Source organism: Barbatula barbatula (assembly GCF_947034865.1).
Source record: "Barbatula barbatula genome assembly, chromosome: 7".
In the NCBI taxonomy this organism is placed as follows: domain Eukaryota; kingdom Metazoa; phylum Chordata; class Actinopteri; order Cypriniformes; family Nemacheilidae; genus Barbatula; species Barbatula barbatula.
This window is the reverse complement of record NC_136770.1, coordinates 11,121,146-11,145,890: the sequence shown is the minus strand read 5'-3', so window position 1 is coordinate 11,145,890 and position 24,745 is coordinate 11,121,146. Positions and strand designations below refer to the sequence as shown.

The 24,745-nt window shown below is 43.2% G+C and overlaps 1 protein-coding gene across 1 annotated transcript in view; it reads left to right on the top strand.

Moving 5' to 3' along the window:
* kif1aa (kinesin family member 1Aa) overlaps positions 1 to 24,745 on the top strand; it is a gene marked incomplete at its 3' end in the record, with an annotated part of 149,219 nt that overhangs the window by 59,719 nt on the left and 64,755 nt on the right. The window contains exons 14-24 of the mRNA XM_079460586.1: positions 7,162 to 7,352; positions 15,833 to 15,912; positions 16,017 to 16,092; positions 16,963 to 17,042; positions 17,173 to 17,279; positions 19,540 to 19,617; positions 19,745 to 19,925; positions 19,997 to 20,069; positions 23,402 to 23,492; positions 23,625 to 23,773; positions 23,868 to 24,046. Of these exons, the coding sequence (XP_079316712.1) occupies positions 7,162 to 7,352; positions 15,833 to 15,912; positions 16,017 to 16,092; positions 16,963 to 17,042; positions 17,173 to 17,279; positions 19,540 to 19,617; positions 19,745 to 19,925; positions 19,997 to 20,069; positions 23,402 to 23,492; positions 23,625 to 23,773; positions 23,868 to 24,046 (1,285 nt within the window). The remainder of the gene's footprint in view (positions 1 to 7,161; positions 7,353 to 15,832; positions 15,913 to 16,016; positions 16,093 to 16,962; positions 17,043 to 17,172; positions 17,280 to 19,539; positions 19,618 to 19,744; positions 19,926 to 19,996; positions 20,070 to 23,401; positions 23,493 to 23,624; positions 23,774 to 23,867; positions 24,047 to 24,745) is intronic.

Here is a 24,745-nt window from a genome sequence, read left to right as displayed (position 1 = left end):
TCATCTATATTATCAATGATGAATTATGGATAGTGCAAAATTAAGCAAATATGGTCAATTAACATACATAAATATTCCCTCTTTTCAAAACACTTTAAACATATCAAATTGGTTAAATGGATCCTCTGTCTTTCCCTGTGCACATCTAATTCTGTTCTAACTCAATTCTAAACACTTTTTTAGTTTCTCATCCTACTGTCTCTTGATGCTGATCCCAATGGGGAAATTCCTCAGAACAGATTATTTGGAGTTCAGCCCGCTGGGTTTGGATCAATGTTGTTAAGTGTCATGTTCCTAAAGATCTTCGTCTTCTGTGTCGAACAAAAATAACACAATTAGCATGTTTTCTAGCAGGATGTTAACATGACTAACACGTTGCTAACATGACATTACCACGAATATGCATGTGCTCTGATGTAGAGATTTAAGTCTTGTTAAACAGGCTAAGTTATTGTGTTTTTTTGCTATGGGGTGGCTTCATAGCAACATGAAGATCCTGGGAAACTGAGTTAAATTAGCCCACCCACTTGTCTCTATGATATTGTGCTGCAAAGAGATCCAGCTGATTTTTTATAATAGCAGTCTATGGGATTAGTTGCTAGGTTGCTGTATATGGTTGCTATGGGCATGGCTTCATAGCTTCAATAAGATCCTGAAAGACTTATTCGCAGCCCCCTTGTTTTTATGACACATAATGTCTATGGGATTCCATTCCCCATTATAAATCGATGGGGAATTTCGGGTAACTCTTCTGCCCCAGGGGTACAATTTACACAGTGATGTTTTAATATTCAGATTTTCGAAAACAGGTATCCAGATCTGTTAGAAAAGATCTTGATAGAGGTCAACCGATCGATCGGCCCGCCGATGAATCAGGCCAATTTGGGGGATCTTCATAATATTTAAATGAATCGGCCGATTGTGCCTCAAATTAAGGCTGATTAACAGGCTGGTGCATCTGTGAGCAACTATATGCTGCCTATTGCGGCATGCCACTGTGATGTCCCCCTCTGCCTGCTAACTTTTAAACTACCTGGTAACTTCACAAGAAAACGGTAAGACTTCAATTCTTTTTATCCTTAATCTAGCCATGTATATTTAGGTCACGTACTACTCTGTAAAGGGAATGGTCAGGGCAGGCAGCAAACTAGCATTAATGGTACAACAGGTGTAACGTCTCGCAGAGTTTGATGGTTGCCCAGATGAAAAATAGAAGACAGTACAACCTATTAGTTTCACGGATCGTTTATATTATGTTTTCATTAGTTAAACCCACTCTTCACACACATGTTAATGGGTGAGTATTAACAGGGGAATACACTGCGAAACGCGTTACAAATCAAATAAACGGAAAACATATCAACATAAAGCAAGTCAGCAGTAGAGCGGTCATCTCTGCCCGTTGCGCGAACACTCTTTCTGCGCATGCGCTCCCAAGAACAGCGCGCATATATTAACATACGTCTTAAAGGGACATCAACTTCCAACATTATGAACACTTAAACACTAGGCGGCCGTTACACAGGCAGTGGTCGGGACAGGCAGCAGCGGTTCAGAAAGGATAAACAATCCAAAATCAAAACAATAATCCAATAGCTAAAACGCTCAGAATTGCAATGTGAAACAACAAGACTTCGTAATGACTGACTGAACCGGGTTTCCATTCTGTCGGTCTCTGGACGTTGTGTGGAGACTGATAGAATGGGGTTTGACTTTAGGACCTATCATCTCCGATTATACTTTGAAAAGGCCAATGAACTTGGAAAATGGGACGGCACGCCAGACGTACGGGTATAAAATGGAAGATGGCGTTCCCATTCATTCATCTTTTTGTTCTTCGGAACCTGCAAGGCTTATGCTGAGCGATCTTCACTTCCTCCTACTGGATCTATGACGCAGAACAGCGGAACTCATCCTGGTGGTCGCGACTTCCCCTGGGTATTTCAGAGGTGTCTTCAAAGAGCATATTTCTAAAAGAGCAAATTCTCCTGCAGCTCTGCTGCCCACAACAGAACCTCCCTCTCCTTAAGAAGATTGCGGAGGCTGCCCTCGATCCCCTCGGGAGCAGGACGTGCGTATGCTAACTATTTTGACGACTGATCTTGGCTCACTCGTGGGATCTGTTGCCTATGCACATGGACCTTGTGCGCTGGGGATGAGATTTCGGCCGCTACATCGGGTGGCGATTACCTGACATCATACGCTGAGGACCATCTGCTGCTCCCGGCTATGGCCAGTCAAGCCTAGGACTAGCCCGACATGGAGATGTCAGGCATGTTTGCCTGGACCGCAGTGAGCATCTGGCGGCAGTGCAGTGCATTGCAGCTTTTCTGTAGCTCAGTGGTAAGAGCATTGGGTTAACAAAGCAAGGTTGTGGGTTCGATCACAGGGGATTGCAGATACATATCCTAAAATGTATAGGATAATGCTATGTAAGTCGCTTGGGATAAAAGTGTCTGCCAAATATGTAAATGTAAAGCTAAAGGCTATGTTACTCTGGAGTCAGCAGTGGGTGATGACCTCGATCAGACAGCCGGCGTGCTCTCTTGGCAGGTCGCTCCGCGGAAAATGGCGACTCCATCCCTGTGGTCCAGCTCATTGGGAGCAGTGAGGGCATGCACAGGGGGTCCTGTTCACCCCCCTGCACACCTCCCGCTTGGGTACTCCCTAACCGAGACCTCCTCGCTACGGATGCCTTCACGCACAGATGACTGCGGGACAATCGGGAGTACATCTTCCACCACAGTGAGCCTCCCCACACAGGTACTGTGCGGAGCCAGGGTAGAGGAGCTTCGAAGTCTGATTGGCCCAACCAGACTTGGCTCTCAGAGCACACACTCTGACGGCCACTCCCCCCCTGGCACCTGGGACCAGACCTCTGGAACCCCATGTCTGGACCCTGGATGGGACGAGAAGATCCTAAGTGACCTGTCTCCCGCTTTCGTTAGCATGGTCCCTTGGGCAAACAATCCAAATTTTTCCACTTGTGTGCCACGGTTTGAAACTGTTTAGCATATACCTCTGCAAAGTGACGCTCTTCTGTTTTCATTATGGTTAAATCAAACGACTTCAGTTTCCAGGTGTTAGTGATGTAATGCGCCGTCACACCCAGATAATTGTTGTTACTTACGGAGGTTCAGTGGTCTCCTGTCAAAGCAACATTATCCGCTGAAGCTAAATCCTATTCCTTCATTTCTTTTTTTTACTGTAGTTCGTTGATTTTAGTCATCACTGTGCCACTTTCAAAACTTCTGCGAGGCCCGTGTCCTCCACAATATTAAACGGTCTACAGTCCTTGGCTATCCATCTGGAAATTGTGTCTGTCAGCTTCTCAGACGTAGACTTATTTAATGCCCTGCATTCGGCGAGGGTGGTCTGACGCATGCCAGGCGTAGCACCTGAAGTTGAAGCCCCAACAAATGAATGCTTGGTGTTAAGATGATACTTAAGGCTCGAGTTGCTTCGGTGAAATGAAAAGTCCTTCCTGCAGTGTGAGCAAACCACAACATGTTTGTTTACTTGTTATCTTTGTTCTTTTTATACTCAAAGTGTCCATCCAGAGGGCCAACGGGTTCTTCGGACACATCCATCTCAGCCATACTATTTACACGACGAGGAATGAACGCAGCGGGGGTTGAATTGTGGGTAAAACATGGCGAGAATGCGTTAATTCGTAAAAAAATATATAGCCGTTAATTCCAGAAATTAATCATCTTGTGTTAACGCATTAAATTTGACAGCCCTAGTAAATTGTATTTATATAATTAAATATTTTTTATTTACATTACAGTCTGTACAAATAACACCAAATTAATTTATCCATAGTGTTATATCTATTCTTTAGCATTAGCTAATGCTAGCGCTTTTACCAATAGACCGTTCTTCAGTAGCTCATGCTTAATCACACTGCTCAGGCTTAATCACACTGCACTCTTGAAGTGATGACAACAAACAGTGTTGATGATAAAAATCCTTACGTGTAATAAAGTAAAACCAAACTCAGAACATGATTAAATCTCAGTGGAGCTTTATAAAATGGGACCCCTGGTAGCACACAAACATCTGGCTTACGTCTATTTGACGTCTGCATTTGCATCTGCAAGACATGCTCATCAGTAATACGTCTCGGAGATGTCTGCTGTCAGATGTCATAAAGACATCTAGAAGATGTCTGTAAGACGTTTATGATTTAGAATGGATGAACAACAGCTCTTTCTAAGATGTTTAGCAGATGTTTTTACGCAGCAGATGTTTCCAGATCTCCAGATCTTTAGCAGACGTATTACAGGTGTCAGACGTCTCCGAGAAATATTCAATTCAATTTATTTATATAACGTTTTTCACCATTTGCATTGTTCCAAAGCAGCTTTACATGGGAAAATAAGAAAAACACAAAAAAGGTAAAACACAGTACATGAATAGTTTAACTTGTTATATAAACACCTAGTAAATAATATCTAATGTCAGCAGTCTCCCGGTGGTTTATTTAGCATATTTGGCATTAAGTGAAAGCTTGGCTGAAAAGATGTGTCTTTAATCTAGATTTAAATTGGGCGAGTATGTCTGATCCTCGAATAGTATCAGGAAGGCTATTCCAGTGTTTAGGTGCTACGTATGAGAAAGCTCGGCCCCCTTTGGTGGATTTAGTTATTCTAGGTGTTATCAAAAGTCCTGAGTTTTGAGATCTTAGAGAGCCTGATGGGTTGTAGTGTAATAGAAGCTATGTTAGGTAGGTAGGGGCTAAACCCTTTAAGGCTTTATAAGTGATTAAAATAACTTTAGTCAATACGACACTTAATGGGTAGCTAGTGAAGGGTTGATAAAATTGGGTTATGTGATCGTATTTTCTGGACCTGGTTAGAACTCTGGCAGCTGCATTCTGAACTAACTGTAGTTTGTTTATTGATGATGCAGGACAACCACAAAGTAGCACATTACAGTAGTCAAGTCTTGACGTCATAAATGCATGAATAATCTTCTCCGCGTCAGCAACACATTGAATATTTCATAATTTGGCAACATTTCTTAGGTGGAAAAAGGCTGTTTGAGATGTGATTTCGAAATGACAGGTTGCTGTCTAATGTAACGCCTAAATCTTTTACAGTATTTGTTGGAATAACAATACATCCTTCAACTTGCGGTTTATAATCAGAAATATTCGGTTTGCGTGTCTTTGGTCAATAAGTAATATTTCTGTTTTATTAGAATTTAAAAGAAGGAAATTACAGGTCATCCAATGTTTTATATCTTCAATGCACTCTGCTAATTTGGATAGCTGGGAGGAATCATCTGGTCTTGATGAGATATATAACTGGGTATCATCTGCATAACAGTGGAAGCTAATACCATGTTTTCTAATAATGTTTCCAAGGGGCAGCATGTATATGGAGAATAGCAAGGGTCTTAGAACCGATCCCTGAGGTAATCCATAATTTACTTGCGTTTGATTGGAGGATTCCCCATTTAAATGCACAAACTGATGTCTGTCTGATACCACAACCAAAGATTTGCTTAAAAATAGGGTCTATATGTCATTCTAAAAGAGATGGGCCATTGCTAGTCTCACAGGGCCAGACTTTTGACTTATGAGAAATGTCTTGTGTTCATTGAAGCTAATTTTGGACAAAAACATGTAATTTAAAGAGAAAGAGATTTTGACTCAGAAAAGTGACCAATTACATTTGTTTATGAGCTGGTGGAAATTAATATGGAATTATATCATGGCATGTTACTACTATTACTTCGCAAAATGTAGCTACAAAAACATTGGTGGTCAGTGGAAGTTGCCATGGTGATTTCTTCTGTGTGATGTATATCTAAGTTTATCCAGGCTCCTAGATTGAGAAATGGAGTTTAATTTAGATTTTTGGGAATTGATTGGATTGTTGGAAGCCTGGCCACTGGGCATGCTGATGTTGTTTAGAGCACTGACCATATAATCAAAAACAACCCTTGTTACATGTAACACTGCAGTGTTATTGATTTGTATTCACGTGCCCTCATAATCTTTAGTCAAAATTTATAGTGCAGTGCTTGGCCAATGCTGGATACTTAATGTAAAATACTTAACACTTAAGTATCGGCACCAGGTGGTAAGAGGAATGAGGACGCCACCAGGTAAAATTCTTGGATTATTTATTAATAAATGTCTCTTTTCAAATGTCTTCGGAAATCATAACTGGTCAGTATTTTCAGAAATTATCCGGTAAGTTTCTTCGGAAACAATCATCAGGTAAGTATCAACAGAAGTCCTTCAGGTAATCAACAACAAGGATAATAGTTACTTCTTTCACGGAAAGGTATCTTCAGGAGGTCGGGTTCAAAAACACAGAGTTAGGTAATCCACAGAACAAAACAACAGGATACAACAACGCTCAACGAAGTCCTAGGTGAAAATGTCCAACTTAAATAGTGTGACAATCAAACAGTGAACAGGTGTGCCGATTCTGCCGAATGTGTAATCAAAGATGGCGGGTGAAGTGCGTGGTGCCTAATGGGTAATGTAGTGTTCAAAAGTCAGGGGATTGAGAACGGAGATAAACGGAAAGGGGTGACGATCTCGGGGGCGTGGTCGGATGATGTGGCGTGCTTACAATTACATATTAGGGTATTACAGTATCAGTATTTATTTTTTTATTTGTAACTGTAATCCGTTATAGTTATATTAATGTTTTCTATCAGATTATCAGTACTCCCCAAAATTAGATTACTTTCAGGATACAAGTTGTTTTAAAACTTTAATTATAAAAATGTTTCAAGTGTACAGTGTTTTTGTGCTACACAACCATTTTCTATATACAATTTCATGTTTTCTAATGCGTTAAACAGCGAAAAACACTTTCTAAATGCTTTTCGGTTTGTTTTATCTAAATATAATGCAATATGTTAATTAACATAAATAATCATGATTACAATATAAAAAGTCAATAAACAACAAAAATTAATCCATTTTAATATTGCAGCCCTCTTTAATAAATTCAATTAAAGTACAGTTTTTACTGTATATCCATTTAATCTGATATTATGCTTTTCAAAGACTTTTTAAAATCTTTTTTTTCTGTTTTATTTACATATGTTACCCTAAAGGAATCCAAAAGCAACCGGACTACATTACTTTTATAATGTGATACTTGGATTAAATGTTTTACTTCCGATTACAAGAACAAGAAAAGAACAATAGTGGCCTGGCTGTCAATGAAAGAGATGATCTCTCCACAGTGACCAATGCTATGACGGGGATGAGCCCCTCTCCTTCACTGTCCACCCTCTCCAGTCGAGCTGGCTCCATCAGCAGCCTGCATGACCGCATCATATTCAGCCCAGGGAGCGAGGAAGCCATTGAGAGACTCAAGGTGCTGTTTAATACCCATCTGCAAACTGACTTAATAATCTTTAACAATTTCCCTCACAGCTCCAGATGAAAGGGGACATATTATATTTCGCATTTTGTTTTTTCTAATAGTCCAATTACATGACCTATATTTGATTCTTTAAAAAGTAATCAAAGACCTACATCTGTTTTGATTAATTAACCTCTCTGCATATAAAATAAGTAACAGCAAGATGTGAGTTTAGTTTCTGGGTCTGATAAAGTTTGTGCAAAAACTAATATTCCTTATCAGTGTGTGTTTTATTCTTGCTTAAATATTGCCGCTAAGTTAAGACTGTCTCAACAACTATTCTTACAGAATAGCAATTAGATAGGACTAATCAGTCTTACTTTTCATATTTCAATTAGACCAATCTATCTTTTTATGTAGCTGACTTGAAACATAAGTCTTGAAGGAAAACCTTTAATGACTAACCAAGAATAGTCTAAGCAGTGTATGCAACAGGCCCCTGGTCAGCCAAGTGTGGAAGCTGACCACCCCCTTGGAAAGGCTTGGAAATATGGGTAACCAATACCTTACACCACACACATCTTTGGCAAGGTTTTTGTTCTGTCCTCAACGCAGTGCCAATGTTCATTTGCCAGGATCCTGTTTGTGGATATTATCTCTGCCTTTAATACAATCATACCAAACATCGTTCAGACAAAACTCACTCAGTTCTCTGTACCTACATCCACCTGTCAGTGGATAACTAACTTCCTGACAGACCGACAACATAGTGAGGATTCAGAATTTCACATCCAGCACCCTAACCAACAGCACTGGAGCTCCTCGGGCTGTGTTCTTTCTCCATTGCTCTTCTCCCTGTGTACCAACGACTACATTTCACATGAACCCTCTGTCAAACCTGTGAAATTTGCAGATGACACCATGGTCAATGGCCTGATCCAGGATTGTAATGAATCTGCATACAGAGGTTGAACAGCTAGCTGTCTGGTGTAATCAGAACAACCTGGAACTTAATACACAAAAAATTACTGTGGTCACCAAATGAGACACAAAGAGACTGGACTGTTTGACAAAAACAGCTGAAAGGATTATTGGTGTGCTCCTGGACTTAGAAGTGGGCAGGTAATATCATCAAAGACCCATCCCACCCTGGACACAATCTGTTTGAACTGCACACTAGAACATCTAGATACAAGAACAGCTTCTTCTCACGGACCATCTTAATCCTTAACAGCTAGTACATCTACAATTACCTCCTAGTTGTTAAGTCAAAAGTTCAATTTCTTTACTCTTACATTTTATGTAAATACCTATTATTATATTTTTATGCTGTTATAAAAATGTACACTACACAATTTTATTATTCAGTTCTTACTAGGCACACTTGCACATACAGTAAGTAAACCCCACTTTTGTATATATATCGTCATGATTCTGCCTGCTCTTGTCTTGATTTTCTGGTCTAGGGGCAGAATCATGACAGACCCCCGTGTTTTATGTGGAGAGGATCATTATAATATGGTCAATCAGGACATAATATGCGTTCTCTCCTGTCTTGTCATTTGGCCCTGCCCCTCTCGTTTCTAGTATTGCTCTCCTCCTGTGTCGCATTACCCACACCTGCCCATCGTTATCCCCTTTGTTAGTCTCCCTATATAATACCCTCTTGTCTATTGTCTGGTGCTCGTTGGTTGTACAATATCCCTTGCTTGTACTCCTTACTGTGTCCTTGAAACCTTGTCAAGTAACGTATAGTATAGTATAGTATAGTCTAGTCTTAGTGTTTAATATTGAGTTCTTGTTGAGTGTTTAGTAATCCGTTTATCATATTTGTTATTGTGTACTGTTTTGTTACTCCCTCGTGGGTTTTTGTTTTGTTCCTGTTTTATTATTTATTAAAGTCTTGTTAACCCCTTCATCTCCTGTTGCCTGCGCTTGGGTTCGTTCTCTGTGATTCCTGACCGAACCAACGAGCCACTACAGAACCCAGCGGCAGCATGGACACTGACCGGTCCAGCTTGGCCCGTCGCCTCTGCAGTCTTCGCCAGGGGAATGAGACTGTGGATGAGTATGTGGGGAGGTTCCTGGACATCGCGGAACAAGGTGCGTTCGGAGAGAGGGAGCTGGCGGTGCTTTTCAACGCCGGTCTCAGAGAGCCACTCTCTCGCTCCGAGATGAGGGCGATGAGGCCGTTGGATTTCGACGCCGTGTGGGTAACTGCCGCAGAGCGTTCGGAGTCCGCGACCTCATCGAACCCATTTTGCTCATCTCCGCTGGTAGCGATACCCGAGAGTGGTCCTCTGCAGATGGGTGTTGTGGGCATTGCCACGCACCACTCTCCAGCCTCTGCAGCCTCTCCACAACCGCCCAGTCTCACTGGCAAGCGGGGGAGACGGGAATCCTGGGGGTCCTCGTCCGAGGCCTCCAATCCCGAGCCGCCCATCCCATTCACTTCGTTCCTGCAGCCGACCACCAGGCGGGTGGCTCGGCAGAAGAAGAGGCAACGGAGGGCGGCTCGGAGTCCGGTGGTCCCAAGTCCGGTGGTCCCAAGTCCGGTGGTCCCAAGTCCGGTGGTCCCAAGTCCGGTGGTCCCAAGTCCGGTGGTCCCAAGTCCGGTGGTCCCAAGTCCGGTGGTCCCAAGTCCGGTGGTCCCAAGTCCGGTGGTCCCAAGTCCGGTGGTCCCAAGTCCGGTGGTCCCAAGTCCGGTGGTCCCAAGTCCGGTGGTCCCAAGTCCGGTGGTCCCAAGTCCGGTGGTCCCAAGTCCGGTGGTCCCAAGTCCGGTGGTCCCAAGTCCGGTGGTCCCAAGTCCGGTGGTCCCAAGTCCGGTGGTCCCAAGTCCGGTGGTCCCAAGTCCGGTGGTCCCAAGTCCGGTGGTCCCAAGTCCGGTGGTCCCAAGTCCGGTGGTCCCAAGTCCTGCCCTGCCGGCCTTCCAGCCGGCGTCAAGTCCTGCCCTGCCGGCCTTCCAGCCGGCGTCAAGTCCTGCCCTTCAGCCGGCCCCTCCCAGAACCTCTGGGCCTTCGCACTCTCGAGCGCCGCCCCCCAGGGTGTACCCTGGTACTCCGCGCTCTCGAGCGCCGCCCCCCAGGGTGTACCCTGGTACTCCGCGCTTCCGAGCGCCAGGGACAAGTACTGTTCCCCCTTGTGCCAATCCCTTCGGATTTACCCCCCTGGACTCTTGTGTTCCCCCCATGAACTCTTGTGTTCCCCCACCCCCCCTCCCCTGTTTGTTATTTTTATTATGTCACCCCAACCCATTGATTATTCTTGCCTGTCTGCCCTTGTTGTTTTTTACCATGTTTTGTTGGATGTTGTCCGTTTCCCAGTCAGTCTTGTCTCGTTAGTCTGCTCCTTTGGTGAACGCCAGGGGGCGTTCATTAAAGGGGGGGGGGTCCTGTCATGATTCTGCCTGCTCTTGTCTTGATTTTCTGGTCTAGGGGCAGAATCATGACAGACCCACGTGTTTTATGTGGAGAGGATCATATTATGGTCAATCAGGACATAATATGCATTCTCTCCTGTCTCGTCATTTGGCCCTGCCCCTCTCGTTTCTAGTATTGCTCTCCTCCTGTCGCATTACCCACACCTGCCCATCGTTATCCCCTTTGTTAGTCTCCCTATATAATACCCTCTTGTCTATTGTCTGGTGCTCGTTGGTTGTACAATATCCCTTGCTTGTACTCCTTACTGTGTCCTTGAAACCTTGTCAAGTAACGTATAGTCTAGTCTTAGTGTTTAATATTGAGTTCTTGTTGAGTGTTTAGTAATCCGTTTATCATATTTGTTATTGTGTACTGTTTTGTTACTCCCTCGTGGGTTTTTGTTTTGTTCCAGTTTTATTATTTATTAAAGTCTTGTTAACCCCTTCATCTCCTGTTGCCTGCGCTTGGGTTCGTTCTCTGTGATTCCTGACATATATTTTTTTCCTTTTGCCTTTTCTTGTGTATACTGTGTGTTTAAGAGCTGCTGTAACCAGAATTATTTTTAGTGTGCACACTTGGCAAATGAAGCTTATTCTGATAAGAAAGAACAACACCATTAGTATGTGCTTTGATTTATGGGAACCTAACAAGGCTTTGGTGCAAGATTGTCACATCTTACCGCTGATTGTGGATATACTGTCTGAGTTGCATTGATCAGTGATGTGCTCCTCTCTTGACCTTTAAAAATGCATACTACCAATTACAGTTACATGTGGAGAGCAGAGAACTTACTGCTTTTATCAGTCATGAAGGCATATACCATTTCTGTAGAGTACAGTGTGGACTGTATTCAGCACCATCTGCTTTTCAGCAACAAATAACCATAATCTTTAATTGCATTGACAGTGTTAATTGGACAATGTGATTGTTCATGGTCATCTGAAGCCAGTCACAATGCAAACCTCAAAGCTGTTCTGCACATGATTAATGAAGCTAGTCTGAAACGGAATGCAGACAAGTGCAAGTTACTTGACGACACTCAGATGATGGCCATACTACTGCAATTAAAGATGCTCACACTCCACAATACCGTCACTTCTGGGTCTCAGTGTCTTGTGCAGTAAGTTTGTGCTTGCCTATGCTACTCTGGTTGAGCCAATGAAAGTCTCACTTCGTAAAGTCTGAGAAGTCTGCTGGACTACAGCAGCGCAAGAAAAAGACAATAATAAAACAATAGCTGTCGCTTCACGGTCCTTGTCTGATGATGAATGAAAATACTCCAATGTCAAGAAGGAAGCACTGTTATGTGCATGGGCTGCTGAGAAATGGCGTATGTGGCTTTGGATGTGAAAATTCCTACTGCACACTGACTATCAAGCTCTTACCACTCTTTTGACAAGTAAAAGGAACAGTCAAGAAGAATAACATGTTGCCAGATGGTCTGCACGCTTTATGGAGTTTGACTACGATGTTCAATACAGACCAGGTCCTCTGAACAGTGTCGCCGACTGCATATCAAGACTGCCTCTTGCAAACACGGAAAAAAGGAATTTGCGGAAACCAATTTGCGGAGTCTATGATTTAATTTACTAATCTCCAAGAAATATTTCCATTCTGCATGCAATGACTGCACAGTGTTCACTAAACTGCGTACGTTGCAAGAGACACGTTGGCCATATTACAAGAAGGATGTTGACTCGGACTAAGCATACTCCCTATACAAGCTTTCTGTCATGGATAGATGTATCATCAGAGGAACCACAGCCTCTTGGTATCCGAGGCCCTTACAGAAAAATCTAATTCAACAAGCTTCTGAATCGCAAAAAGGGATAGTCTGTACAAAGCAAAGACTGAGGCAGCTGCACTGTTGGCCCAAGATGGACAGCCAGACAGAAGCTTTGATACGCAACTGTCATACTTCCAGACAAAATGTCATGTCTGTTGTTACCTGTGATGCTCATCTTAACCCTGTTGAATTGCCTTCTGCCACCTGGGACAAAGTCTCCATTGACGTTGTCGGACCATCTGAAGCTGCACCATCAGACTGTAGATATGCAAAAACTCTCATGAATTACTTCAGCAAATGGCCAGAAGTTGCTTTTTTGCATCCAGGGTTGACACATCTACTGTTAAGCAGTTCTTGACTGCTGTGTTTCCTCGACTACGAAATCCAAAGGAGTTGGTCAAAGATAATGGCCCTCAGTTTATCTCCGCTGAGCTTCGGAGGGAGAGAAACATACGTCATTACAGATCTGATGTTTAGTATACTTGTGTAAATGAAGAAGTTATGATATTTAACAGAGAACTGAAAGACTGTCTACATACTGCTTCAATTCAAGGCGAACCTTGGATGACCTTCACTCTTGACGTTCTTGATGGATTATTGAAGTGCTCCTCATGCCACAACAGGTATTGTATGAGAACCAAGTTACAGGTCATGGAATTTTCTGCAAAGGAAGTGGACAGACATATTGTTCGAGAACACGTGAGAAGAAAACTAGCCAAAGTTTAAAAGTAAAAAGTAACTGAATCTGTTGTCCAGAAGAAAGGTAAAAATCCCTACCGGCTTGATGATAGTGAGGTGGGGAACGCCTTGGCAAGACCCACATCTTGCTAATATGCCGGAATCAAGTGAAAGTGTTACTCCTACTGAGGTACAACATGAATCTCTACAAGCCCATTTAATTGGCTGTTAGAGTTAGACAAAAACCTTTCTGGACCAAGGATTATATTTTACACATGTGGAGAATATTAAGTATTTGAGATAACAGTGTGAATATTTGTATGTATAACACAGAAAAGTTGAAACATTCTCTTTGTTTCATCTGATCATATTATGTGTTTATTCTTCACTTATGTGAATTTCTGTTTTGCTGTATTTTTTCTGAAAAGGGGAACATGTGTTCTCTTTCTATTTCGTTGTTTTAATATTCATGTCCAATGTGTGGCACTGTTTTTATGTTAACTGGTAAGAACTGCATAAGGAATGAGTAAAAGGAGATGAAATCGCTAGCTTCATCTCGTGTCGTTTTGCTTTATTGTGCCTGCTTACTGTAAAATAATGACATTATGCATAGTATAACTAGGCGTTGTAAGCTCCATTTATGGTTATATCTGGGAGAAGATGGGGTGGAGATAAATTTACTCTTTTCCCCTGTCAGGGATTTAAAGAGGAAATTATGTGCAGGTTCTGGCGTACGCATGGTTCCCTATCAATACTTCACTCGTACTGTGAGAGCATTAGTCTCTCCGCTCACAGATTGCTTTCTTTTCAGAGAGCGAATCCGCTCCTCGTGCCCTCCTGCTTTCTATCTCGCAACCAGGTGTACGAGAAGAAAGCAGCGGGGTAGAGGATCTAAGCCCTCGGATAAGAGCCCACCTTCTCCACAGAGAGAGATGACTCGCCGGTTCACTTCTCCCAGCCTGACCAGTGTCCCTTGGCTGCCGCCAGTGATACGGTCTCGTTTGGTGGAAGCGAATACGAGGTTAACCACAGCATGTCGGAGGAGCTGTCGGGCTCATCATTTGACCACGCCCCTCTGCTGACTACAGCGCACAGTGAGGCCAAGCCAGGTGTAGACGCTGAGCTCTTTCGGGTACTCACCAAGGCTGTGGAGGAGCTGGGTGTGGAGTGGTATTCTCCAGAAGAATCTGCTCGTGGCCACCTGGATGATTGGCTCCCACCGGGGCGCAGTCAAGCCCCTCGTCTGCAGACTTCACTGTTCTTCCCGGAAGTTCACAATGAATTCACCAGGTCATGGTGCACCCCCTACTTTGCCTGTCTACGACCATCTTCATCCTCCGCTCTCACCTCGGTTGACAGTGCAGAGGATATAGGCTACGAGAAGTTGCCTCCCCTTGAGGAGTCGGTGGCCGCACATCTGTGTCCGCCCACAGCTATCGGATGGGCGGCAAAAGTGGCTCATCCCTCGAAGCCGTGCAAAACTACCTCGGCCCTTGCTGGACGTGCATTCTCGTCCGCCGGCCAAGCGGTTTTAGTGCTACATTCCATGGCAGTGCTTCAGGTATAACATGCCAAACTCCTCCAGGGAATGGACGAGTCTGGTATTGACATCGTGCCCTTCAGAGAGCTGCGAAGTGCAACGGATCTTACACTACATGCTGCCCAGGCAAAAGAGTTGAGGAACTTACTGGACAAAGGAGCCATAGCACTGTTTCCACCAACCAAACCGAGTGGGCCTTCTACAGCTGCTACTTCCTCGTATCCAAGAAGGATGGGGGCCTACGCCTTGCCAAGACAAACTGTCCCCCAGCCAACGTATCTCGTTCCTGGAGGCACTTTTCGATTCAACACGTATGACGGCCAGAAATGCGCCAGACCGTCCTCTGGCTATTCAGCAGCTCGCCGGCCTCTTTCAAACCAGGAGTTTCTTGCCCCCTCAAGGTGTTTCAGAGAATGCTGGGTCTCATGGCCTCCGCGTCTCAAGAACTGAAGTTGGGCGTCCTTCGGATGCGTCCCCTTCAGTACTGGTTGAAACTGAGAGGTCTGGGACGCCTACGCATTTGGGTGGACCAAGTCTGTGTAACTGCCCTAGTCCCTTGGAAGGATCCCCTTTGGCTGGAGCAGGGTGTGCTCCTGGGCACCACACACAGACAGAAGGTGGTCATGACAGACAACTCCAACACAGGTTGGGGGGCTTTGTGCGATGGCGAACCGGCCTTCGGCCACTGGTCGAATCAGGAAAGAAGCCTGCACATCAACTACCTGCATATGGCCCTTCACTACTTCCTGCCAGTCTTACGGGACCGCCATGTCTTAGTCCGATTGGACAGCATGACAGTGGTATCCTACATAAATCACCAGGGAGGCATCTCCTCAAGACGCCATTTTCCCTGGTACTACGCCTCTTGGAACAGGCCCAATGTAATCTGCGCTCATGCATGTAGTGTATATGAGGAGTTCCAAACTCACCCTAAAGCTTGAATAACATTTTCCATGATCATACAACAAATTCTATATGTCTATATATTCCCACTACAGAAATAATTCAATAAAATTACCATAGAAATGGTTACATGTTTTAACTTTTTATTGTTTGTAATGCAAAATAGGAAACAGAGAAAATAATTGCTGAGCTCAACGAAACATGGGAAGAGAAGCTTCATCGCACAGAAGCCATTCGAATGGACAGGTTTGTTATAGTTTTTTTGTAATTACACAAGTGTGACATCATGTTGTGGGATTAATATAAACCTACATAGCGTTGACTGAAAAACAACTTCTTGGTTTTTACAGAGAAGCACTGCTGGCTGAGATGGGTGTGGCCATGCGTGAGGACGGAGGAACTGTTGGAGTTTTTTCACCCAAAAAGGTAAAAACACTTGTTTGATACACTTCAAACAGTGTCCAGGGGGACCACATATTATAACTAATAACATACATTTTTTACATCCCCTGAAGCCCTTGCAGAGAAAACCTCAGCCGGTTTTTATAGACACTGTTGGGCTCTTCTCTCCCAATGAGGTTGGTTGCCATGGATACTGTGTGGTTGCATCCTGATAGCTCTTCTAAATCCGTTCTAATGCACCTCTGTGTGTTCTTTTCCCATCAAAGCTCATTTAAACACCATACTGTATTGCTCTCTATTTAGGAATTTATTGCGTATGTGCTGCAATTCGTCTTAGTCCTTACAGTAACAGTAATTAAATACTAACATATGAGGCATTACTGTTCAGCAGTCTTTACATTTCAAGCATCATGGCCTCATTGCCCACATTACTGGAGTCTTCTTAAATATGATTTAGCATGAATATACACTTTTACTTTTGAATATAGTCTTCTCTCTTTAAGGTCTTGTAAACACATTTCAGATCTCTGGTTGGGGTTTGTTCTTAACTACTAAACAAATAAGTATTACATGTCTGCAAATTATTCAGGACTCAAAGCTGAAACTATTAAATATTTTTGTAGGTAACTTTAGTCTTAGCTGTGCAGTATGTTCTTATTTGAAAACTTAACGAAAATGTAATTGACAGCATTGACTCCATCATAATACTCTCTATGCACACTGAATGGCGAATCACGTTCTATTCTTATATCTTTCTAAATAAAAAATAGTGAATTGGCTTGTCTTTAGCATTATTCTTTTTTTACCTCGTGAGCATTTGTGTTCCCTTCAAAAATGCAAATCTAGTACCTGTCCATTTAAAATGGATTTAAATGTTTTTTTCCTAAATTGCAGACACCCCACCTGGTGAATTTAAATGAAGATCCTTTGATGTCTGAATGTCTACTATATTACATTAAAGATGGAATGACCAGGTTAGTGCTGAATCAGTGTTGTGGTATTTAGAAGTATTTGTACACACACAAAATAGTAATTTTGTGTGGATAAGCCAGTCATTAATTTAAAAAATAAGTAAGGATTTTCAATGTGTTTTATTCTACTCAGGGTAGGGAGAGAGGATGCAAGCATCAGGCAGGATATTGTTTTGAGTGGTCACTTTATCAAGGAGGAACATTGCATTATCACCAGCACCACTGGACCTATGGGAGAAGGTTTGATTACAAATACAGATGAAAGGTTGACTGGGGAATATTGTACAACATCAGTTTAACCTATTTGAAATTATATTTAGGGGTGATTTTGTTATTGTAAAAGGGCACCAACGTCCTTACTTGAAAATTAAAGGTTTACAGGAACCATTTAAAAGTTGAAGTTGTGATACAAAATGTATTATAACTAGCGCTGTCAATCGATGAAAATATTTAATAGCGATTAATCGCATGATTGTCATGAGTTAACTCATGATCAATCACACATTTTTATCCGTTCTAAATTAACCTTAAATTTATATTTTTCAAGTTTTAATACTCCATTCAACATGGGCACGGACAATAATGATGCTTCATGCAAATGTATGTTGTTTATTATTAGTAAAACCATACTGGACATACGTATGAAGACATGTTTCAAAGGTCATAGAACATAGAAAAACACAGGTTTACATTACTTCTTTCTTTGCAGCTATTAACTTTACATTTTCGTACAACAGGGCAGATCACTTCTTCTAAACATGCAAAGTGTACATTTATTACTGAAACCATCTTAAACATAGAGCATAAAGAACATAGACTTTTCAAATAACTTGTTCATGACTATTGAAAAAAAGAACATAGACAAAACAAAGGTTTACATTACTTTCCTTTCTTTCCACTGAGCCAATTGCTCAAACAGACAAGCATGTTTACATTTTCACACGACAGGGCAGCTCACTTCTGAAAACAGTCTTTCACAAGGTATGGATGTGGCAGGTGTTGCTAAGTATCTGCGTGCAAGGTTGGCCATCTCACTGTGTGCACCTTCATGTTTGGACCACCACTGCAAGGGGGACAATCCTCTATCCCAATAGAGGGCTCTGCCTTGTGGCGCTCCACACATTTCTCAATACATTCTTCTTCATCATTAGATGAAGAATCTGGCACAGACATAAGATATGACATCTTCTTAGGTGGCTCAGTTGTCACTAGTTTATTTTTCTCTCCAAGCCCCTCTATCAGAGCAAGTACTCCACACCTCAGCTCTGTCAGCACTGCTCAGAGATTTAAGACTTTCAATCTCTCATTCTAATGTGAGTGAGAGTGCTGTGCTTCTCTTAATGGTTCTTGATTTCTTTGAACACGCTTTATCATTTCCAGTGTGCTATTCCATCTGGTTGACACCTCCTGTATGAGTGACTCTTTCTTTTGATGATGTGAAACTTGCTGTTGCGTTTGCTGGGCTATGCTTGAAATGGCCCACTACTTTCCTTTCCAGGTGCTGTCAAACAGGCTGTTCTGGACCGAAACCGTGGTAGCTCGGGGGAGGCTGTGTGCAATGCAAGGCATATGCTCGAATGGGAGCTGCATGGCCGCTGCAATCATCTTGCGTGCACTATCAGTAGTCAGTGTGCTTATTTTGAGTTCAATATTCCACTGTCTGGCTACTTGCAGAAAGTGCTCAGCACAAACGTTAGCATAGTGCCTCTCGTCTGTCTTCATAACGGTCAAAGCATGCAACCGAAGTTTCCAGTGTGTGTCAAAATAATGTGCCGTGACCCCAGGTAGATATGGTTACTGAGGGAAGTCCAGTAAATCTCCGGTGAGCCATGTTTGACTGTCTTAACGTCTCTTCGACTGTAGCTTTCTCCTCTTCATAGGAGTCGTGAATCTTGCTTGTAACCGTGGTTCTCGAAGGTAGTTCGTATGTATAATCGTTAGATGCGATGCGAATAATTTCAAGTAGACCCTCGTCCTCCACCACATTAACTGGCCTACATGCTGTAGCCACCCATTTAGTTATAGATGTGGTGAGTCTATTGCTTGTCGAGGTGTCCATCTGTCTCCGCTGAAAACAATCGAGTGTTGTCTGCCTTTAGCGAGGGGGTAGAGAGCTCTTTGCATCAGTTTTATGCTTCGCCATCAAGTGATATTTTAAACTCTGCGTGGTGCGGTGATAACTTAATTCACATTGACAATAAATGCAGGTATCTTTTGTCTTGTGGACATAACCATCAGACATTGTTTTATATATGAATTTCCTGTTCAGAAGACCTTTTTCCTTCTCCATTTCTGTTTGATGCTGCATGTCCATTTCCAAGGCCAAGGGTTCAACAGAAAATTGCGCGCTGCCTTAATTGCGCGTAAAAACAATTGTCCCGTTAAAATTAACGCTGTAATTTTGACAGCCCTAATTATAACACTACTTACCCACACTTCATTCCAAATACTGGGCATAGACTAAAGTCATCCTGGATGTTTCTCCTGTTGTTTACAACAGTCATTCTAGAGCCTTGTGAGGGAGCAGAAATGTATGTCAATGGGAAAAGAGTGACAGAGCCCACTGTTCTCAGATCAGGTCTGTTTTTGCATTACCTTCAAGAATGTTTCAATGTGTTATAGAAAGGTTTTTTTTTAATTCTTTAGTTTTTCTCTCATATGATGCTGATATCTCGATATATTAAACAGTTAATTTAAATTTTTAGGGAATCGAATTATTATGGGCAAGAGCCATGTGTTCCGTTTAAACCATCCAGAGCAGGCCCGTCATGAGCGTGGGAAGACACCTAGTAGCGAGATTCCAATGGAACCTGTAGACTGGGCCTTTGCTCAGAGAGAACTTTTTGAGAAACAAGGCATCGATATGAAGCAGGAAATGGATCAGAGGTAAGAAATAAGATCAAGATGTGACTTTTGTGATGCTTATTTTGTAAATCATTAACTCTCTGTGAATACAGACTGCAAGAACTTGAGGATCAATACCGGAAGGAAAGAGAAGAGGCTAACAATCTATTGGAGCAACAAAGATTAGTAAGTGACATCAATGACATCAAGGTCCCTATTTTAACGATCTAAGCACATGGTCTAAAGCGCACAGTGCCAGTGACCTTAGGGCCTGTCTGAATCAAAAATGGTTGGCACGCCTGGCGCATGGTCTAATAGGGTTCACACTATTTTCAAAATAAGTAATGGGTGTGTTTTGGTAGTAATGTGCAGTAAACCAATCAGTGTCTCATCTCCCATTTCCTTAAAGAGCCAGTTGTTCTTGCGCCATGACAGATTCTCTTTTTACATGGCGGAACTTGCAAGGGAAATAAAGGATCGCTTCTCTAGCGAGGAGACCTTGCGCACAAGCAGACCATCTACAGGACAAGCCAGATTTTTATCTTTATGTACAAAATAATTGTCTTTTACATTATAATCCTTACATTTAATTTTTTTATATTTGTAAATATTTATATGTTTGTTCCTGTGTGTGAAAAAGTTGCATATTACTAATAAGCTCTTTAAATAACCCCAAACAAACGTCTTGGTTACGTATGTAACCTCACCTAGGTTCCCTGATGGAGGGAACGAGAAGTTGTGTCGAGACTGACAGAATGGGGTTTGTCTTGAGAAGCAATCATCTCCGACTCTTTGAAAAGGCCAATGAACTTGGCGAATGGGGCGGCATTCTGCCCCATACATACGGGTATAAAAGGGAAGATGGCATGCCCATTCATTCACCTTTTTGGGCGGAGAAACTTGAGAGGCACTCTTGTTCGCTGCAGCGTGCCGGCGCAGTGCTCGTGGCATGATGGACACAACGTCTCGTTCCCTCGACCAGCTCTTCCCTCAACCAAGGTTACATACGTAACCAAGACGTTCCCTTTCTGTCGGTCTCTCGACGTTGTGCCGAGACTGACAGAATGGGGTTCCTTTCGAAAATGCTAAGGTGCTGCGCCGCGTCACGATTTTCAGCAGTCACGAATGAGTCCTCGCTAATCGCAACCATCCAGTGGTGTAGTAAGACATCAATTCGTGTGACCACAACGAGAGGTTCTTACTACCGGCCGTACAGGCGGTGGCCTTGCTACTCTAGAGGCTAGTAGGCTGTCCGACACCGTAAGGAGCACTGGGAAGCGCTTAACCCCTTGCTTACGGCGGAACGCTACGGAGACCACATCCGAAGGGAGATCATATGTGGAATACCTACACAGTCTCACCAGTGGGGAGTAGTAGTGCGGGCCCAACCCAGGGGTGCACGTAAGTTGCATAGTCAGATCTGCTCTCTAAACTCTTCCAGTTATTTATATAAACTATATCATGGTGCAGGCACAACTCAGGCACAACAAGCCATTTAGTGATGATGTCTCATCACCACGGTGAGCAGGAGGGGGCCAGAGAATATTACAGTGTCTGCAAGCTCACACACCTCTTTAATATTATAATTTGTGATTAGCTTTAGCCTGCTCATTTAAAGTTGACTTGATGTCAGGCTCTCTGGCTACAGGTAAACATTTGACTATGGTGGCTGGTACCTCTATGTTAACGTTCCGAATAATAGATTCACCACTTTCAGTGGGTTTCTTAGTTGGTGCATCACTGAGTGTAATCAAAGACTGTAAACGGAATGGTTGAGTGATGTTTTGACCTGCAACTACACCATCTCATAGTCACAAAGTTTAAAAACAGTTATACAGTAAGTAACGATATATACTACGAATAAAATACACAAATATTAAAACAAAGTGAAAGTGCAAGTGCAGTGATACAAACAAACCGCCGGCAGTGATGCAATACAGTCGGAAGTCCGGGAAGACAGCCCATAGTGAAGCGGTCCCTGCCTCTCATTTGGGGCAAGCATATGCTGCTACGGTCAGACAGCACTATAGGTCAACCATCATAGTGTAGGTCAACCATCAGTTGGCACCCGGACGACATCAATCAGACAGCCAACGCGCTCACTCGACAGGTCACGCTCCCCGGAAGATGGCGACTCCATTCGGGCAGGCACAGGTTGTCCTGTTTGCCTCCCTGCGCACCTCCTATTGGCCCAACCAGACTTGGAACCTCCATATCTGGCACCTGGATGGGACGAGGAGATCCTGAGTGACCTGTCTCCCGCAGTCGTGAGCACGGTCAATCGGGCAAGAGCACCAACCACTAGGCAACTGTTGCTATAAGTCAGTTTTGTTGCTCTCCCCCTTCAGGTAAGTTTTTCGGACAGCACGACCCGATCAGCAGATTCCTAGGGGCGTGCGGAGGTTAAATCCCCCCCGTCCATGCTCCGTACCCTCCTGGGACCTTAACGTGGTCCTGGTGGGCCTGCTTAAGGCCCTGTTCGATCCCCTGGAGAACACGATCTTTCTCTCTCATGATGAAGACGGTTAGGGGATCAGCACGCACGTCCAGCGAGTGCCAAGAGTTGCGAGTACTCCCACTTGGGCTAGAACTTGCAGTCACTCCCCCTGGGGGGAAGACCCAACCCTCACCGTGTCATGTCCAGTACTCAGACCGGACGCTGAGCTCCCGATGCTCTGAGCAGCTCTTTGTCTGCTTTGGGGGACAGCAGCCAGATAGAGCTTTTGGCACCTAGAAATCGGGTTATGACATATCAGACAGCGGAGTATTCTATTGAGATCCTGGTTGCTCTTATCCTAGCAGGCCCATTAGTTACATTTTAACATTTTCCCCATGAAGACACATCTAGATCATATATCTAAGTCTTAACCATACAGAGCGTAAAAATGTAGTTCCCAAAAGAAGAGCTGGTCGAGCACACAAATCTAAAGACATGTAAATATTGTAGAAAATCTAATTAAACATGGTTTTCCTAATTTTTTAGTGTTCACCATTGAAATAAAATATGTAGAGGATGGTTGAAGTTAACAGATTTTACAAAAAAAAAAGTAATCCACTCATTTGTAGAGTAAAAAAATATTGTAGTGCCATTTAATATTTTGGTTTTCATTTCTACTGATGTTTCAAAAATTGAGCCAGGGAAATATTAAAAATTTGTTTAATTTGACACGGAATGACCCAACTAGTATTTTTTTGTTATTTGACTAATTACTAGTTTTTTAACTATAAGAACCCTCATTCACTGGGTTTATGATAGGGTCCTAAAGGTAAAATATTCCTGTTTTATCTTAAAAAGTTAAAATGAAAACCTTGCTTTGTTTATTTTACCATCTTGGCCCAACAAAACAACGCATAATGTTAGTTGGAACATGGAAAAAAAATTGCAGTTCCATTAAGTCACACTAGTACCACATGAATTAAACCAACTCAAATCATTCTCTTCACTTAAATTCTTTGTCCATTATTGTAAAACACTCTTTAGTCTTGAGATTAACAACATTTTGTGTCATATTCTTCAGGACTATGAGAGCAGGCTAGAAGCCCTGCAGAAGCAGGTAGATCGGTATTACCCTGATGCAGCAGAGGAGAAGGATGATCCTGATGAGGAAGGTAAAACTACACAACAGAGTCACTCAAAGCGATTATTCGGTTGTCAAATGTCTTGTCTTGTTGAAGTGTTAGTTTGAACTGATCAAAATGACATTCAGCACTGAGCCACTTGACGATGTCTTTCAATCATAGTACAATGGACTGTGAGGGAGACGGAACTGGCACTGTCGGTATTCCGTAAATGGAGGTGTTACCAGTTCACATCTCTCAGAGACCTGCTCTGGGGCAATGCCATCTTCCTCAAGGAAGCGAATGCCATTAGTGTGGAGCTGAAGAAGAAGGTTAGATGTATTGAGAGAGTAGAAAGCACTGCATTACCACTACATATTACAACATACTAACAGTAACTAATGGTTTTCTAAAATTTACCTACAGGTTCAGTTTCAGTTTGTGTTATTGACAGACACGCTGTACTCTCCTCTCCCGACTGACCTGTTACAAGCTGAGACAGCAAAAGACCGGGAGAATGGCCCATTCCCTCGCACCATTGTGGCTGTAGAAGTCCAAGATCAGATAAATGGAGCCAAACATTATTGGACTCTGGAAAAGCTCAGGTTATTATTGCAAATAGCTGTCGCCATCTATGGGCACTTTTAACAGTTCAAGAATTTTCTCCATTTTGTTTAAAACTGTTCCATTGACACAAAATTGTAAATGCAAAATGCTAACAAATCAGTAAGTACTTCTGCTGGACTGAGATGGTAGGGGAAAATTAAATGAGAAAGTGTCAGACGGGACCAGGTGGCGAGTCACTACGTGTGGAGCACTAGCTCAGATACAATGGTTCACCTAGTGAGGGAAACTCACATATACTGAGCTTGAATACACGCTGCTCCGCCGTGCTCGGACCCCTGAAGTGTGTAGTGATGGATGACTGCCTATACTTGCCTATACGAAGGTCCAGTGGAGGAAATAGGGAGGCTGGAATAGCGCGCTTATTTGCCTGAAGAGGGGAGAGGGCAATTCGCAGCCGTTCGCATCACTGTCGTTGGTCTCACTCAAGACTCGTTCAAACACCGGTTCAGCGCCCGTGCGAAAAAGGCCCAACCCGCAGCTCCCCAGATGTCTGCTAGAGAGGCGCTCTGAGCCAGAAGGCTGCAACCTGAGAAGGCTGCAACCCGGCAGAGTGAGCGTCACTGCAGTGGGCAGGGGCCTGAGATCGGTAAGCCAAGTGATGGTGTCCACAATCCAGTGTGACGGTCTCTGCTGATCGGGTCATGCTGCCCAGCACGACACAGATCGTGGTACTCTGT